The following is a 24,375-nucleotide window of genomic DNA, read 5'->3' on the forward strand; positions in this document are numbered from 1 at the left end:
AAACCTTATGCTCCCAGGAGCTGGGACGCACGCACCGCCACCCCTCTGCCTCCTGCCCCATCCTGCACAGCCCACAGGCATGCGGGACTGGATCTGCCACCAGCAGGGACAAAGCCCAGGGGTTGGGGGTGACGTTCCCAAACCCACCCCCCTGACAGAGCTTGACAAAGGCTTTTTTTTGAGTCCTGCAGGGCTCCTGCTGAGGAACAGCCCTTTTCCCCTCCCCAGGTGGCTGATGGCAAGCACATCGCAGAGCAGCAGCGCAGCCCCATGAGCTGGCAGCATCTTCCACCTTGGTGCAAGGTGGTGCGAGGACAGGAGCGAGGACAGGAGAGGCACAGTGCCAGCAGTCGCCTCTGAACTAGGACAGACCACCCGAGCAGAGGCTGCCCAGCCTCCCCGGGGGCTCCCACAGCCTCCTAGCACAGCCTGCAGCAGGTGGTTGTGCTATTTAGGCAGCGCTCTCGATTTCAGTGTGCTTCTCCCCACAAGCCCCCTTCCTCCTGGATAGCCCTATCCTTCAGCCATATCCTTCCCTCACCCTTTTTTATCCTCCCTTTGAGCCTTAGTAGGCTGATGGAGCTCATCTACAACTGAGAGGCTTTAGGGCCAAATATCCCATTGCTTGGGCCCTCCACAGCTCCTGCTGTGGGAGAAATCACCCCAAAAGCCCTGGGGGACCCTTTCTCCCGATGTCATCCACAGTTCAGCATCTCTGCAGAAATCCTCAGTTTCTGTAGCTCTCTAGAAGCCAACAGCACACACCCGTGCTCTGTGCCAAGACCCATTGCCCTCTGGTTCAGGGCTGGGCCACATGCAGCCAGCAGCATTGCTCCTGTGTTTAAACACATCTTCCCTTGTCCAGTGCCAAATCCAGCCCCAAACTGGGTGATCCAGACATGGGGAAGGGAGCCCCACCTACCTCCTGGTGGCCGAAGCTGCACGTTCAAGCCAGGCAGGGAAAGGCGAATCAAATTCATTGCATTTGCTGCGACTGCTCAGGGCAGGAGGAGCACTCAGCTCCCAGCCTTGGGGGTCAAAGACGAGCATCAACGAACTGAACTGAAGCTCTGTTTGCCACACTCAGCTGGTCCTCGGGAATATGCAGGCACCCAGAGCCTCCCCTTTTCCCCATTTTACAGCCAGAGCCCACAAAAAAAAAAAAAAAAAAAAAAAAAAAAAGTGGAAGTGAAAAGTAACCATGCTGAACAGGAGGCTCCCTGTCTTTTCATGGAGTTCAGGGGTGAGCCCAAACGCCACGCATCACAGGTCTAGGCTCATGGGTACAGGCTCACAGCTGCTCTTCCTGCTGCAGCACTGCCCTGCAGCTGGCCACGCACCTTCTAAGAGCAGCTCTGCTCTCTGGGCCATTTACCTGCTTCAGCAGGTGCAGCCCTGGCTCCAGCTACAGGTGAATGAGTGCACGCACCAGGATAGGGCAGGGGCCGGCTGCCTGACCCACATGAAACACTAAGCACAGCAGTAGCACATCTTTCAGTTCAGAGAAGGGAAAATAAATCAAGCAGTGGGCCAGAAGGCTAGAAGAAATTGAAGAAAAAGCACAAGAATATGATCAAAACTTGACTACTGAGTAAAAGGCACAATAAAGGCCAAGCTGACAGCAAAGAACCAAAGCTTTCATCAGAAGCCCACAGGGACACACAAATCATTTCTGCAGAAGGGGGAAATCTCTCTGCAGAGCTTGACGAACACTGCTGCAGCAGCATCAGAGGAAGCTCTTGTTCCCAAACCACACTCAGGTCATGCTGAACCAGACTCCAGAGACAGCCCAAGAACTCTCTCGTGCCTGCCTTCAGGCAGGGTGGATGAAAGGGGGATTTCTGGAGGAGCACTGTGCTGCACTGGAGTGAAAGCAGCAGGAAACTCAACAGCTCACGGCCAACATCAGCGAAGCAACACCAGATACCTGCCACTGGCAGCAGGGCTCTCTTACTCAGTGCTTTGTGCCAAGTTATGGCACAGGAGAGAGATTGTCTGACCAGTTTTTTATGTTAACATGAGCTAAGAGATGTATGAACAGAAAGCAACCTCACACTCTCCAGGGAAATGCACAAAACAGACAAAAGGGGCAGGTGAGGAGTGCTCAGACAGCAAGTGAGAAATGGGGTTTGCAGAGGCAGCGCTGCTGATGCTGCAGCAGTACCACAAAAAGGAATTGCCGGGGGCCTGGCTAGAGTTTTGTGGGATTTTTATTTTTTTTTTTTATTATTTTTTGTGTTTGTTTTTTGTTTTTTAATACAGGCTAACGTTGTACCCTTTGCTAAAGCTGCTGATTCTGCCACATAAACTAGAACAGAAATTTCTCAGAAATTAAGTTGGTTCCCCTCCTTGTTAATTCACTGTCTGCCTCCCAACTGAACATCGGTCTGTATTTGTGTGTTTGCAGAAAACATTCCCTGTACAAAGTCTGACGTGCAGCTACACTGTTCTGACTGAGGAATGAAGAAGCCGAGAGTCCACTGAACATTGGATTTTCCCTGTACAACGTGGCCTGATTTGGAGTTTGGTCCAATGAGGACAGCGAGTTAACCGTAGAGATCATCATCATTGTCTTCACTGTACACGTTGCCCCCGCTGCCACCTCCTGTGCCTTGGCTTGGACCAGCACCTCCCTGGTTTCCTGATGGGAACCTGCAGGCAGCAGTGAAAAAGGGGAGAGAAGAGAAGCTCTTCAGAAGCTTCCTCACAGCTCAGCACAATCCCCTCCCTCCACACCAGCCCCCGGGTGCCAAGTAGGAAAGGGGAGAAATGTGGTGAAGCCTTAGGGCAGGTCATGCAAAGGCTTACACTGCTGCCAGATGTTGCTTGCACTAAAGGAAAAAGGGCTGATGGGTTTCAGGAGCACTAGCAGAGCAGCTACAGCTGACCTGCAGCACAGCCTGTACCACTGTGTGCTCAGCTGGGTGCTGTACACACTGGGGGGAACCAGAAAATGCAGTGGAAGAGGGGATTGTTACCCAGAGGACAGCAAAGCTGCCCTCAGTGCTCTGCTCTGAGGCTAGCTGAGCCACGCTGCCTTCCCCGCCTCCCTCAGGGTTACCTGAAGCTGCCAAAGCCACGGCTCTGCTGTAGAGTCTGTGCAAACATCTCGTATTTCCTGATGTCATTGTCACTGACAGAGCGGCGAGCAAAGCGCATGGCCTCCTCAAAGTGATCCCTGCGTATCTCAGGAACCGGGTCGTCCTCCTCCACCTCCTGCAGTGGGACAGAGGGCCCAGGTGAGCTGTGGGCAGCCCGACATCCGCCCACAGCCCTCCCCCCCGGGTCAGGATGCAACAATACTCGCCGAGGCAGGGGCTAGGGAGGGATGCTGCAGCAGACTGAGTCACAGCTGCAGCAGGGGCCTTCTGAGCAATGCCAGTGATGAGGCACAACAGGAGGCCCTCACCCTCCCACAAGAAGAGAACAAAGTGCTCCAGCTCAGCGCTCTGTGCCAAGCCTACTCGTCCTCATCTGAGGATTACGGAGAGGAACGCATCATCCCTCACCCACGGGCAGAGGTGGGCTGCCTCTCTCATGAGCAGGGAAAGCTGAGTGCCCCGCTCACCATGGCAGAAGGGTTGGTCTGCCTCTCACGCTCTCGCCTGATCTCACTCTCGATGGACTCGCGGATGGCCAGTTTGCAGGCACGCTGGCAAATTTCTGTCAGGTCAGCCCCCGAAAAGCCGTTGGTCATCTTAGCTAGGAAATCCAGGTCAACATCCTAGGGAAAAACGAGAGAGGCCTCTCCTTTACACCTTGCACTCTCAGGTGACAAAGAAGTGCCTTCAGATCCCACAGTACCAACGCACTGCCTTAACTTTGGTCAATTTTAGGAAGATGAGCTGTTAAGGCTCTTGCTTCTGGTAAAAGTTAACCACACACAAAGGCAGGCCACACTCTCCTCGCTCACAGAAAGAGCCTGCTACTCAGCTACATATGCCTCTGCACTGTTCACCTTCAGGAAGAGGCAGGCAGTCTTCCAGACGTGATTTCCTCAGGTCTCAACTTTAGGAGTCAAATGAGATGAGTGGAAATGGGGAGGACAAACAGTCTCCTTCCTGTCAACTGATAGAGAAGCACTGCAACGTTCTTTAAAGCTTTCCTTCCCAGCAGTTCTTAAAAAACATAAGAATGGCCTAAAAAAGTCTGCACGCTCACCTGACACCTGTCTTCCTCTGATTAACCCCATAAGTTTCATTATTGCCTGCTTCCCAGGCAAGACATAGAACTCTTGCCTATGAAAGAGCTCAGCAACAATTAACTGCAATGGTTCCTCTTCAATTTCCATCTCCCACCCCCGTTTTTTACATTTATTTTTCTTTCAGAGTACAAGAATCTCCTCCATCTTGCCATAACAGGCGTTCCTGTTCCTGCACTGTAGGCAGAACTCTACTATGTGACAAAGACCTGCCGTGCTGACACGCTGATATCTAGCTGCGTTGGTACCTTGTTTTAGAACTCGAGCCTCCCCCTATCTCTGCCATCTATTTCCACTCTTCAGAGATGGAAGGTTTCACAGCTCTGCAGTGCGTGGAGCAGTCCCCAGCCCTCCTCTCTGTCCCCAGCTCGTGAGAAGCAAGTGCAGCGCACTGCAAAGCCAACTCAGGTGCAGTCATGGCATGGATCCTACCTTAGCAACTGGTGATTTCCTCAGGTTGGCCTTAAGAATAGCCACCCGGGACTTCTCGTCAGGCAGAGGGATGTAGATGAGCTGATCCAGGCGGCCAGGGCGCAAGATGGCTGGGTCAATGATGTCCGGCCTGTTGGTGGCACCGATGATGAAGACGTTCTTCTTGGTGGACATGCCGTCCATCTCTGTCAGGATCTGGTTGATGACACGGTCTGCAGCACCGCCGCCATCTCCGATGTTCCCACCTCGAGCCTTCGCAATGGAGTCCAGCTCATCAAAGAAGAGCACGCAAGGGGCTGCTTGGCGGGCCTGCAAAAGGCAAACAGAAACAATTAGTCCCTGTTAAATAACACCAGGCGAGGAGCACACTGATTTCACACTGAGCATACCCTAAAATTACAGCAGCTCAGAGGAGTACCAGAGCACTACTGCCTCAAGGAGAGCTTGGAGGAGCTGCTCTAGAAAACCCCAATTAAATACTGAGTAACAAGGTGAATTTCTTCAAAACTGAGAGCACCGTAGAGCAAGCAGAAGTGTGGTAACTCTAATGCCAAGAGGGAAAGCTGGAACCAATCTGCCAGGAGCAAACTCTCCCAGCAAGATCTGGGGATGTCAGCTGGTTATTTAGGCACTGGGGTATCCACAGTCACAACGTATCAAATAGAAGGGGCAAATCCAGCCCATCTTCAGCTACCTAATGGGTAACTACAGGCAAAACAAGTCAGATCCTTCGAGGTGTGCAGTGAAAATGGGTGCAAACTGCTGCAAAGAAAATTCCAGTTAGAAATAAAGAAAAAAATCTTTACAATCAGGGAATTCTAACATTAGCACACAGGCCCAGAGGTCAGGGATTCTCCATCCTTGGTTTGGGCTAGTATGCTAATGCACTAATCAACTAATACACACAAGAACCTCACACACACACAAGCCAGAATTCCAAGTTATCTTCCTGCTCTGGACTAACAGTTGGAGCAGATGGCCTCTGAGGTTCCCTTCCAACCCACATCTTCCCCTCTCATTCTCCTTTCTGCTTTGCTCTTCCAGCAGCTCCCCTGACCACAACAGTGAGGATCCCCGAGTTAATCCCTACGTGGGACAGGAGGCAACGCAATCTACAGGGAACTGGGCAGCAGGAGTGGAACTCCTTTCTGCATCATGCATATTGCAGGACAAGACCCTGAAAGGTGTTTTGAAACTCTGTACAAGTTAATAGCTAATGAGATGTCAGTTTTCAAGGCATGTTGAGGATATTTATGTCACTCTCATGCCAGCCTCATGGCTAAGGCACTAGCACATTGATCGTTCTGTAACAGAAGATGCAAATTGTAGTGGGAGAAAGAACATTTAATTAGCTGTGTTCCCAAACACGATTAATTCTGTAACATTGGGAAAGCAGCCCCTGCTCACAGTCCAAGTGGAGAAAACAAAAAAATACACAAGTAAGAACTGGGCCAGTAAGACAGGCTGAGCAGAGACGATGTTCTGGGGGTATCTCAGCAGAAATGTAGCACAGGGGAGCAGAAGAAACACTTACCTTGTCAAAGATCTCGCGCACGTTGGCTTCAGACTCTCCAAACCACATGGTAAGCAATTCTGGGCCCTTGATGGAAATGAAGTTTGCCTGGCATTCATTGGCAATGGCTTTGGCCAGAAGCGTCTTACCACAACCAGGTGGCCCATAGAACAGAACCCCTTTTGATGGAGTCATGCCAAATTTGAGGAACTTGTCTGGGTGCTCCACAGGATACTGCAGGAGGAAACAACAAAAAATTCTCGTGATGAATAGGCCTGCACCTTGCTCCTACCAGAAACAGTATCTGAGATTTCTAGTGAGTTAAACACAATTTTCTGCCTGCTCAGGGCCACTACAGATTTTAGATGAGAACTGGTTCAAAAAGCAGCACAGCCCAATTGTAAAGCTGCCCTAAAATGCCTATTTATCCCTAAGAACTATTCACCAGTTTGGATAGTTTTCCAGTACACTTAACCCCAGCTTCATTCTGCCCTGCAGAAGCAAAAGGGAACAGCTCATTATCCAACCTCGTCAGCTCTGCCCTCCAGAGACACGCAAGGTGGCTGATGTGAGCTTCTATCCTCAGCAGCAAGGTCAGAGCTAGGTGATGGTTTAACACCAGAAAATTAGACTGAAAATTAGATTTCTATTTATTTATTATTAACTCACAGACAGGTTGCCTCTACAGTGACAACTGAGAGCGGGGATGTATCAGAAAGAAACCATCCTGATGCAGACACCAGAAGTTTCCACAGACATTCATGACTTTTTGTCTCCTTTCACAGAAGGCTTCACAATTATTTTTCACCTGTCTCAATGGTAACACCAATAAAAAGCCCTTTGGAAGCTCATTGCATGAGAATCTTTGTTTACCTTCTGGCAGATAAAGCCACCACGTAACAGGATTCTCAGCAATGCTCACATTGCTGGCTTTCACTTATGAGAGGCTGAAATGCTGCATTTAGCACAAGACCCATGAAAGATGTCATCGTACACTCAACTAAGGAAAGTCTGACGCTGCTTCCCAGCATCTTCCTCTCCCTGAGTTCACTAAGATAGAACACCGTGGTATTTTCAGTCCATTACAAGCAGTTACCACAAAAACTGCATTTATTCTGTTTACAGTCCAAACAGGAGTATGAAGAGGCTCTGGATTTTACCAGAATAATTATTACTTAAGCTGACTAGGCAAAAAATCAGCTGCAAACTCTTACCTGTACAAGCTCCTGGAGCTCTCTCTTTACATCTTCTAGACCACCAATATCTTCCCAGGTAACTTGTGGCACCTCTACCACAGTCTCCCGAAGAGCAGAAGGGTTGCTCTGGCTCAGAGCCCACTATTGTTAGAAGAAATGGCATTAAATAATGCTATCATGTCATGTTCACATGCTTCAGATAAACAGTTACACATTGCACCTCAAAGAGGGGCACTCTTGCATTACCCTGAAGTCATCCATGGTCACAGCCAGTGAGTTCATCACTTCAGCATCAATGGTTTCATCTTCTAGGTCTATGAGATCCATCTTCTTTCTAATAGCCTGAAGAGCAGCTTCTGAGCAAAGAGCAGCCAAGTCAGCACCAACATGTCCATGGGTCTCGTTTGCCACCTGAAAGCAAAGCACTGACTATGACTCACAGGGACACAAGCAAGCACTCTGCATGCTCTGGTGACTCACTCGGAGGTGCAATGGAACTCTGGAGGACAGAAACATCAGTGTTCCATGTTCCACTGTGGGTTCAGGAGGCAAGTGCCACCTCATAATTAACAGGCAGAGACACTGCTGTTCCACCTCCCACTTGAGATCAAAGCTGCAACTGGAATTCAGATGGCACAACACAGAAAGATAACCCCAAGACTGGAGTTCTTCATTCAAGACAGAAATAACAGGAACCGACTGAGTTTACATGCGGTATCCCATGTCACCACAACACTCACTCACCTCCCTGAGAGCTGTTTTAGGGTTACGAGTAGAAACACACAGCAAACAAACCCAGGAGGACAGTAGCAAGGCACATGCAGACTGTACTGACAAACAATTGTTTCTCTTAGCCATGCCACTTTTAACTAGCGAGTGAGGATTTTTAGTCACTGGTAAACTAGTTGGAAGGAAGCCCAGAGATCACGCATTCACCCAGTTTCACATTGTCCTAAACGAGCAACTACATTTATATGATCAAAGCCATAACAACTCTGCCACAAAACACAGCATCAGTTAACGTTAGGCTGCAGAGACAAGCTTTCCCAACAGCATTCTGCTCACCTGTTCCAGATCCACATCGTCAGCCAGTTTCATATTTTTTGTGTGGATTTGCAGGATCTCCAGGCGCCCAGTTGCATCTGGGATACCAATATCTACCTCTCTGTCAAAACGACCTGGGGAGTACAAAACGTATGTTGAGCTGCTGATTCTGCAAACCAAAGAAGCTGCAGTTGCTGTATGCTTCTGACTGAACGACATAATGACAAGCTACAGAGACGTAATTTCAGAAAATGCCTGAGTTTTGAGTTTCTCTACAGCATCTATCAGCATAGTTTCATAGTCAGCTCAGAGAGAATAAAGGCCTTAGCCATTTTGGAAAAGCGGAACTACTGTATTAACTAGACTTCAAGACTACAAAAAGCAGGGTACTGCTGGTTTAGCAACATTTTCCAAGCTTCATTTGTAAAAAAGAATACTTCCCTTAACCAATGAGGGTTACAATACACCATGAGGCATTTGTGTTTATTTCCACTTTTGTGTCCTCAGCATAACAGTATACAAATTCGGAGAGACATACTTAGTTTTTTAGAACTTCCTACAGTAATCATCCCAGCAAAACCCAGGTTGTGAAAGAAAAAAACTGCCCCATTATCTGGGGAGGCAGGTAACCTATATATTACTGCAGTATTAACATACACCTATCACTTGCCTCATACATACAGCTATCATTTGCCTCTAGTCATGCTTCTACACACTGAAGATGTCATTTTCTCCTGCAAGCTTGGTAGGTTTGCTGTTACACACTTTACTAACTGCTCATACACCAGACATTAATTCACACTGTAGAGCTTTGAAAACATGGAGCTTGGAAGCTACCAGACTCCTCAATAAAAAAAGGAAAGTCAGACAATTCTTCTACAACCTGAGGCACACATAGGCCCTCAAGCAGTCTTTTACTCCTTCAGTGTGTCCTGAGCTAGCCTCACCTAATAGAGACTACCACATGATTTTGAAGTATTTTTATTACAAGTTCTAACCTAAATAAAACAGGAAATTATATCGAAGGCCAGAAGCCTAGAAATAAATTACAAAGCAGCAGCTAGACACAAGTCAATAGTCTATGGAACACACAGAAGACTTTTCATATTAATTTCTGCTCCATCTCTCCAAGGCCCCTGAAGCATAGTCTGTAACAAAGCATCTGATTGTATTGGGTTTACGTGGCATGGGCTTGGTAGCAGGGGGCTGCAGGGGTGGCCTCTGTGAGCAGAGCCCAGCAGCTGCCCCACGGCATAGAGGAGCCAGCTCCAGATCCTCTGAGAGGGACCTGAGCCAATAAGTGATGTTGTTTGTGCCTCTGGGAGAGCAGATTTAAGAAAGGGGAAAAAAATGCTCAGGGGAGGACACAGAAGAGGGTGGATATGGGAGGGTGTTTTTAGTTTGCTTTTCCACATTTTAGTTTTCCATAGTGCTAATCTGCTAGTGATAGGCACTAATTACTGATCTCCCTACGCTGAGTCTGTTTTGCCCATAAAGATAATTGGTGAGTGATGCCCCTGCCCTTAATCTCAGCCCTTGAGCCTTTTCTCTCGCGTTTCCTTTGAGGCGAGGGGGAGTGACAGAGCAGTTGTGGAGGAGCTCAACTGCATATCAGGGTAAAACCATTACAATGCTACAGAAAACAGCTGACAATCCTGGTTACCAAATCGCCTGAGTGCTGGGTCAATGCTGTTAGGTCTGTTGGTAGCTGCCATAACAATCACATGTGCTCTCTGTTTCAATCCATCCATAAGAGTCAACAGCTGAGACACTATGCGACGTTCCACCTCTCCATGTGTCTACAGAGAGACAAAACAATTATTAGACTAAAAAACAATCATTAGACTAGAAGCTCTACAGCACAGGAGCTGGACGTGAGAGCCACAAGCTGATAACAAACATTGTGAACTGTATACTATTCTTCTCACACCTGACTGAGTTCAAGCATTAACTGCTGCTTTACCCTAAACTCAGACAGACATTCATGCCAGCTGCTACCAAAAAGGGTGTACAGACACCTCTTTACCTCCTATAGGCTATCTTTACCTTCTCTCTCTTAGGAGCAATGGCATCCAGTTCGTCAATGAAGATGATGGCAGGAGCGTTCTTTTCTGCTTCTTCAAATGCTTTCCTCAGGTTGCTCTCAGACTCACCAGCCAGCTTGCTCATGATCTCAGGACCTGAAAAATAGCAGCTCTGTGGCACCCCGAAGAGACACAGCTAGCCCCGAGGCATGTAGATGATTTTTTTTTAAATACAACATTCACATGGGAGTATCTATATTTCAAGCCAAAGCAAACACTATCAACCAAGTTCACTAAATTTGCAGCTGAACAGGCAAGAACAGAATGCGAAATTATTTTCTATCATTATTCTGGTGTGTTCAGCTTACTCTAACAGAATGCAGTGCTAGTCAGTGAGCTACCTTTAGCTGCCTCTTTTCTTACCCTATTTCACACTTGGTGAACTTCTCTGTAATGTGCCACCACACACTGTTAATGCCAGTCCTAGCTTGCAAGAGAAGCAATCAAATTATATGGTGATGAATTATCAGGATAGGGAAGGAAAAAGCTGTAAGATACTTAAGCTGTCTTTAGCTTGCATTACATGGGTACACATTTACCTCTATAAGATCCTATAAATGAATTCCAAAACTAAAATAAAACAAGAAAAAAAAAAAAACAGCCTGCCAAAAAAAAAATCACAACCTCCCCTCAAAGAGTAAAAAAAAAAAAAAAAAAGAGTAAAAACATTTAAAATATTTTTCCATCTTGATGATGGGAGTGGTCACGAAGAGAAAGCAAACTTCTTCTGAAAGATCTGAGGAAAATAAACCTGACCCTCAGGCTGCAGAGCTGCTACAGCTGCCTGAAGTGAACCAGCTGCAGAGCCATGGGTGTGGGCAGGTACCACACTGTTTCACTTCAAGTAACTCACCAATTCATACCAGTTCTGCCTACAGTGCTGCTTGCAGCTGCAGGCTTGGGCCAACCACACAAAGACCACATCACTGATTCTGACAATGAACGTTACTTTTATTATGCACCAGAAGTACAAGTCTCTAAAGAAAAGGCTGCCTTATAGGCATACAGTGACACCTTTCACAGACTTAGGAAGTAGATGACAAGGGTAACATATGGTTTGCAACAGCCCATTTACTTATGACATCTTGAGATAAAAAGCGAGGCAGTTCCCTACTGCTGGTCTTTGCTATGCTGTGCTGTACTGTACAATCCACTGCTTTCACCTTAATGGATCTGATCGAAATTGGGGAAGAAAAGCAGCACTCCTCAAGTACAAACATTTGGTTATTCCAGCACTGATTGCAAAATGGGACAGAAAAGCAGCAAGGAAAATTCAGAATCTGTTGTTCAGTGGCCATAAACCAGTATGCACCTCAACTGCTACAGGTGAGATTGAACAATATGAGGTCCTGTCACTTCTAGCTAAGTTCCAAAGTACTCATTATAGCTTTCAGGAACGTTCCTCCCAATTTAATATTATGTGGAACAAAAGAGGTCTTGTGCTTCACTTGAAGGAAAAAGAACTGCAGTGCAGACCAGCTTCTTTTCTGAATAAAACATGCTGTCAGCAACAGAAATGAATGTTCTACGCCCATATACAAAGAATAATCTCACCACTTCACTCCTAGCTCTGCCCTTTCCAACATAAATGAACACTCACCTAAACAGACTCCAAATTCCCACATCACAAAACTGTCTTTCAACCACTGATACAGAACAATCAAGTTTAAAGACAGTGCCACTACCACAGATGCTTCCACATTAAGTGTCCTCAGTGAGGCACTTGAAAGAGGTAAGAAAACATGTCAAGGACACAGAGGTGGCTATAAGGTGGCCTTATCTAAACCATTCACTACCACTAGCTGGAAGAACGACCACACAGCAGGTTTGGGTCCAAAGCAGGCTCAAAGCTTACCATTGATCAGGAAGAAGAAGGCCCCAGTTTCGTTGGCCACCGCTCGGGCAATCAGTGTTTTACCAGTGCCAGGAGGACCATACAGCAGGATGCCACGTGGAGGCTGGGGACAGAGGCAAGGGATTTAGGTGGTAAGCTAGTACCTGAACGCCTGAGTAGCTTCACAGTGTATTCCAAGCACTGGATAAAGCCAGTCCGAAACTGTGATGCAGGCTCATGCAACAACTGCCATCCAGCCATCAACACCCTGACTACTTCGCATGACACACAAACAAAAACCTTGCCAGTAACTGACAGCAATGATTCAAAGCATCACTCTGCTTTACAAGTGCCAGCATTTTAATCTGTGTCTAAAATGTAAGGAAATAGCCTCCTAATACCAGCATTTTTTTTTTAAAAAGTTACTTATTCCCCTCCAATAAGACATAAACCTCCTGTATCAAAGACAACAGCAAAGTCAACCTGGAGCATGCAGGTGCTTACCTTCACCCCTATGGCCTTGAAGAGCGCAGGGTGTCGGAGGGGAAGTTCCACCATCTCTTTGATCTGAGCCAGCTGCTTCCGGCAGCCACCAATGTCATCATAGCCCACTTCATTCAGGGACTCTTCTTCATCCTGCCGGGAAGGAAAATTATTCAATATTTGAGTGAAGACAAGGGTACAACAATCCCTTCCAGTTTACAAAACCAGGAATCTGGGCTATTGCTCATTGTTCCTTCTTTGCTGTTTTGAGATGCTTACTTGAAAGACTTCCTGGTTTCTTCTACAATTGTTTTGTAGCTCTGACTTCCCAGATATACAACAGGAATTACCTGCGTGTACCTAGACCTCAATGAAACCTGGCCTCTTGAATGACAGCCTCTGCTGCTACAGACTCAAGCACAAAACAAGCTATGTGATCTTCTCATGTGTCTAACTGATTAAAACAGACAACGGAGCCCAGTATAAAATATTCCTTAAACTGCAAACGACATTTCTCAGTGCTCAAAATGCCCTAGCTACCATACAGTTCTCAGATGCAGTGTTTTCTTTTGGGACTGACTCAAACTAACTGACAACGATGAAATTCAGATGTGCAGTAAGACCAGCTGTAGCTAGTTCTTCCAGTACAGCCCTACAGCAATCATTCTGCTCATGGGTGTTGAAATCTCTACTGGCCTTAGTTATCTGTAACTTAACGCCACAATAAAATCATAAAATAACACAGTCTGGAATCTCAGAGGGGATCAAGCCAGAGCCCCACAGAGCCAGGATTACTATGAGAAGCAGGCTGCTCAGAGCCTGACCCTGACAAGCACTGAAGGTCTCCAGAGCTGGAGATTCTTTCTCTTTAGGCTTTGTAGAAACCTTTTTCCTAACATCGATTAGAATTTCCCTTGACCCAGCTTCTGCAACTGTCTCTAGTTCCCTCCCCAGGCACAAGCCTCAGAAGAACCTGGTCATCTACATCTTTTCATCAGGCAGTTGCCAGAAAGCCTTCCCCTTTACCTTCCCTTCTCTAGCCCAAGGCCATTCTCCCACCCTCTCTTATTTTGACCTCATTCTGCTGGCCTTGGCTGAACTTGCTCCTAAATGCCTCTACTGTGTCCTGAAGAGCCCAAATAGGACTCATCCAGTGCCTCACAACTGTCAAACAGGCATTAATTTTTCACAAAGCAGCTAACTTTGTGAGGTATACAGCCACCATAGCTCATATGCCTGAGATTTCCTACTCTACAAAAGTAAGGTGGCCAACTCCTGACAGACAAGTAACTCAAGTTGCCTTAAACCTGGGATACTCAGGTTAGACAACTTAAGGGATTGAATTAAAATAAATAAACTGTTTAGAGATTTCAAGTTTCTCATTCAAAAAGCATTAATCGTTTTCTCTTCACATGGCATGAAATTTAGCTACACATTAAGTCCTCCCTGCTATGGGTCAACAGAACTTCAGAATTAAAAGATGCACCTAAGTCCAGCATGAGACACCTGGAAGCAGATGCAAAAAACTAGCTGCTATCAAGTTGTACCATTTTCTCAGCAAACCTAAACATTAGTCTTATCTCAGTGTCTGAGGAAGGATGCTGGAAGCACATTTCTCCCACTACCTTCAGCAGCAGCTCATCTCCTGAAACCAGAGTTCCTAACCCTTACATTCAATACACAAAACGGCAAACCAGGAACTGCAACTCTGCTGCTCTCCAGGACTGTCACAGAAACAGATTTCAGTGGACAGAGTGGATTCAGGACAAGAACTGCGTGGCAGGGTTCAGCTCACCTCTCGTTTGATGGGCTCTCCTTCACAATGGATCACTGTGTCTGGAGCCACTATGCAGTAGGGACTTGGATCTGTCTCCACCACTTTGAATTCCACCGCACGCATTCCTCCACGCACCAAGAAGATGTCACCTGGAAAATCCCACATTTCAGTGGCCTGCTGCAGCTGATGTCTGCAAAATGTCAGCCCTTGTACTACCAGCAGCCATAGAGGATAAGGAAGTAGGTTACGCATGCATATGCCATTGGCATTTTTAACACTGCTCTACATTTTAGAGCACGTACTCTTCAGCTGCACGTACTGTGTGACTGCCAGAGCACTGTTTAGATCTGCAGCAGTTAAACTTTTCACATTTCATCCAGAAACAAACAGCAAACAAGAGAAAAGAATTCTCTGCCTAAATACCAAACAAAGGCAATTAATCACATTTATTTCCCATTCAGTTCCAATTCAACTGTTCTGGAACAATTTTTTTATTAAAAAACTTCCTAAGAATAATGCAGATGTAGTTTAGGAAAAAAAAATGTTCAAACTGGTTTACAGTTTGTGTTTGATCAGCTACCTAGTCACAAACTGAGGTCAAGCATCACTGATCTTTTGAAACTGGCTAAGAATAGGGTCCAGGAGTAAGATGCTCAAGTTTTTACTGTCTCCTTTAAAAACTAGCTATTGCTTTTCAAAAGAGGTGCCTGCCCAGAGACAGTAAATGGTGCAACCACCGCAAGTGAAAAGTCATGAGACAGAAGGAACCAAATCCAGACTGAAATGTCAAACCACCCTGAGATGCAAAAAGCTTTCAAGAAGTTTGCAGAGCAACATGAGACTCGATCCCAAACACAAGATTTCTTCAACCAACTCACAAACTGTCCCATTTTGACTCGTAGTGCCTAGCACTAAAGTACAGCAACATCTGTTTCACTAGAGAAATTCTCTCCAGACACCATCTGCTTATTGGTTTTGCTACTACTGCTCCGAATAAGTGACTTTCGGAGTGGCTGTTCCAATCTGCACAAAGACACGCGAAGTGCAGCTTTGAATGTCCTACTTCTGTCTACTGCCTCAAAGAGGAAAAACTCTAGCCAGAAGCAGTAGAAGCAAGAAAGCAGTGAGAAGCTCTAACATAATAAAAAATTATTTGGAAGTGGTTATATAAGTTACTATTAGTTACAGTAACTGCTTGTCTGTGGAAGGAGAGTAATACATAATATTGCCTATGACTCCTGGCTAAACTGGGCTACAGAAGCTGGAAAACTTCATTCAGCTTGTGTTTATACTGCATCAGGACCTACTTGTTCCAGCAGAAGTGCTACTAGCTCAGCTCTGAAAGTGCATTTCATTTTCTAAGCACTCTCACAGTTACTAATTGAATTGCTCTGAAGAGGTGAATTTAGTCATGGTGCCAGCTGCTCTACCCAACCAATTAATGAACACACAGGCAAACACACAATCCTTTTGAGTGGTAGCAAGATAGGAGAGAATCTTATTAAAATAAATTCTACCTAAGACTTTAACACGGTCCCATCCAATGTAGCAAGAAAAAAAAAAGCAGAATACTCATGCTGCTGTGCCAGCCAGTAATAGATATTACCCTTTCTTCTGAAGATTAGGGGAAATTGAATCAGAACAAGCAAAATCTCACTCTGCAGGTACCAGTCTGATGCTTTGCAGAGATCTGTGCTAGTCCCCAGAAATTCTCTTTACCCGGTCTCTCTCTTTACCTAGACCACAGTCAGCAGCATAAGGACTACAGTAACACGTGCTATTACCTTTCCTGATGGGTCTGTATGCTTCCAGGAAGTATGGCTTGAGATAGACCTCAAACAGATTCCCCGTGATCCCTTCTACTGTGTCATCAATTGGCAGCACGTGGATACGTTTGCCATATTTCACATCTGGGCAGGGCTGGATGCTGCAACAGAAGAAAACTCCGGTTAGTCAAGTCATCCTCGAATTATATGTGAGTTTGGAAAAGGCAGTAATGTCACTTCCCAGGCCAGCACAACCACCAGAAAGGACTCTCCAAATCTGTGCTGAGGCTTCCCAATTGCCCAAGAACATTTCAGTGCTGACAAAGCAAATATCATGCCCAGCAGAGAGCTAGTCTTCACAACATGTGTTGTTCTTCAATCCTCTCAGCCCTATCCAGGCTGCGGGGGAGTTTTCAGACTTTCTTCCTACCTCTGCTCTTCTGCCAGGATGTCCCTTGCCATCCCCAGCAAATTCAGAAATTACTAGTGCAGCCAGAAGACCTGAGAGAGTCAGAAGCTAATTTTTGTTTCCACAAGGAGCTACTGCTGAACCAACAATCAGAGAAAGGGAGCTGGGGGTAACTTTTTTCCTTCATCTCTCTAACCTACTACAAGAAATAGAGCCCCTGCTGCCAATAACCCTGATTCAGAGCAAAGGCTCTCAAAGTACCAACCAGTGGTAATTGGCTTGCAGCCAGGCATCTGTCAATCCCACTTTGTGGAGGATGACATTTAGGTTAGAGTCCTCAGACCCTTTCCAGCTTTTTAAACAAACACCACAGCCATGATTTTACAGGGTAGGCAAACAGCCTACCGTAGTGATAGCTCAGTATCGAGCTGCAGCTGAGAGGCAGAAAGCTCAAATGTGCTTCGCCTGCTAGGAAAAGCCTACACTGAACTGCAACTGAGCATACTACTTTTCGTAGGCCACTCTGTTTAAGACACTTAACAGATTCATTTACCACATGTTTTACAGAGAAGATACAGCAAAAAGGGAAAAGGAAGAGACCAGCTCTCCCAGAAGGAAAACAGTTTACAGACCACAAGCAGGAAGTGATTAATGCATGAATCTGTATTTTGGCAGAGACCAGGCCACAGAAGGTAAGACAATAAGTAATTAAAGATCAGCAAGAAAAAGTTATGAGGGCAAGAGGTGTCAAAGTTCTCTGACCCTTGCAATGAAGCTAATGTAATGTAATGCATCTGGAGGGCTGAGAACTGCTATAGACACAGTCCCAGAAGAAGAGGAGAGGGCAGAGGCTCAACTGTCACACTAGCAGAGACTCCAACAGCAGCCTCATATCATTTTAAGGTAAGAATTCACCTTTATTCACAGGGACTGGGTCAAAGCACTGTTCAGTTCCAACCCTGGCGGTATTTAAAACTTGCATTTTCTACAGTACAGCCTCATCCCCCTCCTCTACAAAGCTTGTATAAAACTTATTTTACATTTACAGCTTTATCCAGGTATCAACCCAGGAAAAGTGCCAGAAACCAGGTTCCAATTTTCCTAAAATATATAGGATATTCCATATTAGGAAGATGCTCAGGGGAAGAAGCTGTCAGCCTTCCCATATTTAAGCCTGCAAATTAGCAATTTTGTATTTCAGAAGTGCTCAGGCAGTTTTGCCCTACTCCTATCATAGAATGGATACTTTTCTGTAACTCATGATGTGCACTTCCATGTTTTCTCACCACTTTCTTCAAGTGTTGTACAACAAAATTACCACAACACTTTTAAAGCACTCCTAATTCAAAAATTTTATAACAAGAACTGAAATATAGATAACCTGAACATAACTTCCTTTGGGGATTTTTAATCTTGGTATTTGATTCATGTTTCTGTCATTCATTCCTATCAAGTTTCAACTTCTGTATGCCACAGGGCAGCTTCATGCTTGAGCTAGATACTGTGAGATCAATTACGATATTGCTTAATGCCTTCCATTGTTAATGGCATAGAGATGAGAAATTCAGACATGAAAAATTTGTGAGTTCCTCTGACAATGTAGTCGGGAAGAAAACTGACAGCAGTGGAATATTTGAACTATTCAATTTAATGGCAGGACCTGGGCTCATGAAAGTGCTGAAGAGACTTCAAGAATCGTTACCATTGTTTTTTAGTATTAACCCTAATATGCACACAGCCAGAAATACACCCAAAAATTAACTGAGATCCCTGACATAAGCCATGCACTTGAAAATGTATCTGAGGTCTCCTCTGAAAGACTTAAGGATACTTCCTGCATATCCTGCCTCTGCTACTGACTGAATGAATTCAGGGCCAGTGCAGAAGTTATTTAGATAATCCAGGGACACACGACAGGCAGCAAAGCAGTCCCCACCTGATCACATCACCCAGGCGCACTCTCAGGTTATTGCGAACAACCCTGTTCATGCGAATCTTCTCATCTGAGCAGGTATCATCTGACAGAACAATGCAGACTGCTTCCCTCCTCTTCTTTCCTTTTAGCAGAACAGTATCTCCTCTGAACAGTTGCAACTCATCCATTTTTGCCTATAAACAACAACAACATTAGAGAAAGCTTTTGACAAAACAAGAATTCAAGTGTTTGAAGGGGAGTTACTTTGGAGAATTACATGTCGGAAGACAAGAACTAAATCCACAAAGACAGGATCCCACTATAGTGGTCATGAGCTAATCCTGAAGCCAGACTAAGGGCTTAAACTCAACAGAATCTTAAAAGATCATCATCAAAATATATTTTAGCATGGAAGAGCACTCAAGAACAAGACAACCCACCTCCCTCGCTTGTAACAGCTGCAGCTTCTTATACAAATAGTTAGATTCATGTTGCAAAGTTAAATTTCAAGTTTTTTCAACGTACAGCAACAGCTTGCGTATTACCCAAATGAAATGCTTTGATTTTCCCTGATGACGCACCTGGGACAGTGACACAACACTGTTGTCTTCATTGATGGCTTCGTCAACAATTAACCGATTGGGCCTGTTCTTCTGCTTCAGAATTGCAGTCGATAAGTCATCCGCTTTAGAACTGGGGAAGAAAACACAAGTTATGAGTCTCAGCGATACCACTCCTCCCTCTCCAGTCACCCCCATGCTTTGGTCTCCGTTTCCTATAGGCTTTTGTTGTCACGTCTTTTAAAAACCATACTTGTTTGTAAGACAAAGGAGAATATTCTTCGCAGGTACCCACTTCAGGTGTGCAAACCAGAACGCTTTCTGTGAGTAAGTATTAACTACCTTACCAGCCTCAAATGGAAATAGCTGCGAAGCTATCGGTGAAAAGAAGTGGTCAGTGAGATGTTGCTGACTGTAAGATGTTTCGCCTAAAAGAATTAGTCAGACTCATCTGCAATCACATGTAACCACTGCAACCGAAACAAAAGTTTAAGTCTATCTGATGACAAATCCCAGATAAATAGGGGAATTAAATCACAATGTTGCAGCTCCCCTGACAGGAAGAGCTGTAAGAGTTTAGCCTGTCAAGGGCTATTAGTTAAACCCAGCAAGCCAGTAGAAATATCCAAGTGTTCACTAAAAATGTGATTTATTTTTTTTTTTAAGGATATAAGCACCTTTCTGCAATATCTTCATAGGAGTCACAGCAGCTCTAGCCCACTACACCACAAGAAGTGTGACAGATAATTTGTTTGTCGTGACAAAAATGAAGCAAAACAAACAGCAAGGAAAGGGGGATAAAGGCAGATTAAATCATTTCCTTCAAAATCTAATACAGCAAATTATTCATTTCAAAAAAAAAAAAAAACAACTTGAACCAAGATGATCTTGGAAGTTGTACATTAGCCAATCAAAACATTAAGAGACTGTTGGAACTTCCCTTCATAGGCATCTGACTACTTTCTCAAGATAGTCCACAAGTGCCAACATCTAAGGACGTAACAGAAAATGATGCAGACTTTGGCTTGATCCTAATGAGACAAAACAAACAAACAAAGAATACCTGTCTTTGTCCTAAGCGAGCAGCAAGCACCAGCAGAGAGCAGGAAGCTCTGAGTACAGCTGTGCTGTCTGCACTCTCTGGCTCTGTTTAGCTCTTTTAGGGACAAAACCACCAGAAGAAATCCAACCCTGAGTGGAAGTGGCAGAGCAAGCAGCTGCACAGCATGAACGCAGCATGCTGCAGCAGAGCTTCGCTTAGTGTGTTCACTGCATCTCTTAGGGGTACATCACAGAGGTGTGACATACCTCCAGCACTGTTACCTGAGGTACCCCTCACACCCTAGAGACAGAAGACTGACTGTGCAGTATTGGCTCCTCTCTCTGAGGCTTCAAAAGAAGAGGGGAACAATACAAGCCTACGAGAGCAGCCAGCTTGTTTCCAAAAGGTTTTCAAGCTTTGCATAAACTATACTAGCATAGGAAACACATTGCAAATGAGGATGACCTTATTTTAAGCAAACAAAACAAGGAGTTGTAAAACATGTCTTTCCAGGACTGCCAGCACTGGCCAAGTTGCCTTTTCCCTTTCTTCATTAAGAGTGCAATAGGTAAGAAATTAACATTGTCAATGAGCATGTCAAGTGTTATGCATCCACTCTCGAAACCCAAAGGAGAGACAAGGAAGTCTGCTGGACACATCCAGGAAGAAGCTCACGACTTTCATCTTCAATCTAAAACATGGTGCTAGGAGAGTCCTAAAAGGGTTGGGATTTCCATGAAAACCTAACAGAGCACTAAGAAAACTGAAATAAATAAACTGTCAGGTCCGATAGCATCTTGTAGTTAAAACAGCAGGCAGAAATAACAAAGTGCTTGTAAGGACATCAGCTCCTGGACACTGGAAATTAATTCAGCAGGTGCATTTAAGAAGTTCAATTAGGGGACACCAGCAAGCAACAATACTTCTATTTAGTTCAGAGGCTGAATGTAATTCACACCCCTCCACACGAGATGTGGATCCAAAGAGCTTCTGATAAGAAACCATTGCCAGGAGTTTGGCTGCATGAACTGGCACTGAAACTGAGTAGCTCTCCCTCAGGACACAGAGACTGTAATGCAGCCTAAAAAATGGACTGTGACTCCAGAGAAAAATAAATGGAAGAGGAATTGGGCAACAAGAGAAAGCTTTTTTGACCAAAGCTTTCAATAATGCAAAAGCTGTAGAAGAATTGGAGGGGAAAACAAAGTTCAGCAATCTTCCAGTACACAGCAAGAGGTACATTTAGTTCTGCTGAATGTGAAAACAAAGTTTTGGTACTGAAGAACTGAATCTGCAGTTCCCTAAGTAAGAAGTGAGGGCTGGATCAATGCTATCAGTACATTACTGCACTTAAAGCAATCGAAAAACTTGGGGGCATTAAGAAAGGAATAAAGGTATCCTGGAAACAGCACACAGATACCTAAATGCTTGGGCTCAGCTTCAGTTCTCTGACCTAAGAGTTGTGCCGACAACGAACCAAAAGTGTTAGGAAATTACATGACAGCTACACAGGCAAGCGATGTTGTTTCTCCTGCAGACAAGTGTAAGGACTTTGACAGTCTTCCTGGAGCAGCTGAGAACATTACCATCACCATTTGCCCTCGTTGCACCTCTCCTGGGGATTCCTCATGCATTAAGTGAAATGACAGAGCAAAATATGTCTGCACCCCTCAGCCACACTCAGACAACATCTACAGAGCAGGGAAGGAGAGCCTGAACTGAAAATACTAAGCTGGAAAGCCTAAAGCATGGGTCGTGATCCTCTTCTGCCAACTTTCCTATGCATGCTGGTAAACTTCGGTGAGGGGCCAAGGCAGACTGCTAACCTAAGCAATTTTTAAAGCTCCCCAATGAGTTTTCTGTCAGAAACTGCAGCTTCTTTAGATCATCTCCCCAACTCATCCCTTGTGTCAGCTCCCTCACACACTTTCCTTCTCCCTCACTTCTTTCACCGACTCAACAAAGAGACAAACTGAACACAAAACATAGCTTTAGAGCTGCTTGGGGATTAAAAGGAAATTCAAAGCTTGCCCCTAGACAGAGGGCAGGAGTGAGGACATAATCCCCTGCACAGTTAATGGGCAAACTTGTACATAAAGCACAAGACATCAGTAAAATTGAAGCAAACATGTACTAGCCCCTGAAGCCCCCCAAAAATGGGTTCCCAAGCCTCATTCTTAGCCCCCTTTTCTTTCAGTGAAGCAGCCCAACAGACCCATTTTACACTGGGAAGGGGAGGGGGGACATTTTAACAACTTTTAACATTTCTATGTTTTTCTCTGTCAGAGCACCCCTTGTTCAGTACACATTAATGCCCAAAGGCTACATGTTACAGCAGACTGTATCAGGAGAGAGCAGAAGACAATTACTGGCAAGCAATTCTTCTGAAAACAAGCACTAATCTCCAAAAATCCCCATGAACTAGGGAACTAAGATGTTCCTGCAAGTCTGTGGTAAATATATCGTGGAAAAGTCCCTGACTCAAAATGATTCCAGCTTCAGCAATGAAAGTGAAAACAATCTCGCCTTCTGGAGGCTGGTGGGCCTTTTAAATGAATGCCCTCACGAACCTTCTTTTGAGACAAACCTGTCAGTAGTTTCTTACAACCCTGACCCTGAACACCCATGTTATGGGCTGAACTGCTTTCCCTAAGTCAGTATTATAAATCCAAAATGCATTTTATCCACTAAAACAAATGACTGATGTTTCTGATGACTGCAGCCACACACAGGGCAACCAAGCAGTGAGTTCATCCCCATGCCTGAGAGGCCAAGTCCTCAGGCAGGTAGGTAGGCACATGAAAACGAGAAGCTCTTCAGAAACCACGCTCTGGTGGCTCCTGCAGTGCTGAAGCTCGGCTCAGCAAGATGGTTGCCAACGGCACTGAGCCCAGAATCGCAGCTAAGAGGCAGCTCTTGTTGCAGAATAACTTCTGCGGGTTCCTAGGTGGCGGTGATAACTTTGTGACAGCGCACGTTTCTTTTGAGGGCAGCGTTCACCTCGGCCAGCTGCAAAACCGGGTTTGGGGCCTATTGCTTCTTAGCTCTGCCGTGCTCACCGGATTCTGGGCACGCCTTGGTAGGACCCAGCAGGCGCTCCTGGATTTGGGAAATGCCTTTGGGTGCTATTTTTAACACCCCCCTCGCCGCCCAGCGCATGTGGGACGAGCACCGCCGCTCAGCTCCGTGCTGAGGGGCCTGAAAGCCGATCCGGGGCCTGGAAACCGGGGCCATACCGAGGGGCCAGGAGCCACCACGGCTCAGTGGGGGGGCCCTGCCACAACACACCCACCCCCACAGCGCCGGGACGGGCCCGAAACCGGCACGGGACGAGGCGGGGAGGCCTCGGGCCGGGCCCTGAGCCTGGGGGGGGAGGCCTCGGGGCTGTGGGGAGGCCTCGTGAGGGAGGCCCCGGCCCGGCCTCACCTCCCCCCCCCCCCCTCAGTGACTCGATGCTGAGGGGTGGGGGGGGGGGGGGGTGCACGGGGGGGCCCCCCGCGGGCACGCGCCCGGCTCGGGAGCGCGCTCGAGGCCGCGGCCCCTCCCCAGCCGCCCAGCCCCGCCTCCGCGGGGCCTGCATGACACAGCGGGATCGGGCAGCCGCGGCCCCTCCGGCCGGGCACGGCGCCATCGCCGGGGCCCTGAGGAGAAAGAAGAGGAGGAGGAGAAATGGAGGAGGGTGGGGGGGGAGGGGGAGGGCTAGGCCGCAGGGCTAGGCCGCGGCCCGCACTTACTCGGATCCCGAGGCCATGGCGCTGAGGGGAAGGGGCTCGGGGCTCCTCGGAGCGGGGCGGCGGAGGAAGGAGGCTGCCGGGGTGTGCGGCGGGCAGGCAGCGGGGGGTGGTGGTGGTGGTGGTGGCGGCGGCGGGCGGGCGGCGGCGGCTCTCGGGGTGCTCGGCGCTGCCTCGGCCTCAGAGCCGACTCATCGGAAGGGGGAGCTCCGCCCCGCGCCGCCTCGCCTGCCTAGCAACAGCGCGCGCCGGCCAATCAGAAATTCCGGCCGGCGGGGGCTCAGCCAATGGGAAAAGAGTGTGGGGAGGGGGGGAAAGGGCGCTCGGGTTCTGCGCCCCGTCCCTCTCCTTTTTCCCCCTCCCAATCGGCGCGAGCCAAGCGCCGCGG

At 46.7% G+C, this 24,375-nt stretch overlaps 1 protein-coding gene across 2 annotated transcripts; it reads right to left on the reverse strand.

Annotated features, from left to right (window-relative positions):
* Positions 1 to 2,229: 2,229 nt before the first annotated feature.
* VCP (valosin containing protein) lies at positions 2,230 to 24,173 on the reverse strand. 2 transcript variants are annotated; one of them, XM_032205662.1, is made up of 18 exons: positions 23,991 to 24,173; positions 21,699 to 21,702; positions 19,236 to 19,340; positions 18,676 to 18,848; positions 16,349 to 16,491; positions 14,583 to 14,713; positions 12,809 to 12,940; positions 12,326 to 12,428; positions 10,433 to 10,566; positions 10,050 to 10,185; positions 8,408 to 8,520; positions 7,589 to 7,753; positions 7,361 to 7,483; positions 6,168 to 6,380; positions 4,634 to 4,942; positions 3,569 to 3,724; positions 3,062 to 3,216; positions 2,230 to 2,652 (listed from the first exon to the last, which is right to left on the reverse strand). In XM_032205662.1, exons 1-18 carry the CDS (start codon positions 24,005 to 24,007, stop codon positions 2,547 to 2,549), a joined length of 2,418 nt encoding a protein of 805 aa, XP_032061553.1. In that variant the 5' UTR covers positions 24,008 to 24,173; the 3' UTR covers positions 2,230 to 2,546. The 2 variants fall into 2 exon arrangements, with proteins under 2 accessions (XP_032061553.1, XP_032061552.1); XM_032205661.1 differs by lacking the exon at positions 21,699 to 21,702 and having other exon boundaries at positions 19,236 to 19,347.
* Between the last annotated feature and the right edge of the window lie 202 nt (positions 24,174 to 24,375).

The sequence above is a fragment of the Aythya fuligula genome, chromosome Z (genome assembly GCF_009819795.1).
Source record: "Aythya fuligula isolate bAytFul2 chromosome Z, bAytFul2.pri, whole genome shotgun sequence".
Lineage (NCBI taxonomy): Eukaryota > Metazoa > Chordata > Aves > Anseriformes > Anatidae > Aythya > Aythya fuligula.

Bases quoted from the DNA above. Each gene is read 5' to 3' on its own strand.
- VCP (XM_032205661.1), bottom strand. The intron at 14,714-16,348 runs GTAATAGCACGT...GGGATTTTCCAG, and splicing joins ATACAGACCCATCAGGAAAG to GTGACATCTTCTTGGTGCGT. The intron at 7,754-8,407 runs GTGAGCAGAATG...CTTTGCTTTCAG, and splicing joins ACGATGTGGATCTGGAACAG to GTGGCAAACGAGACCCATGG.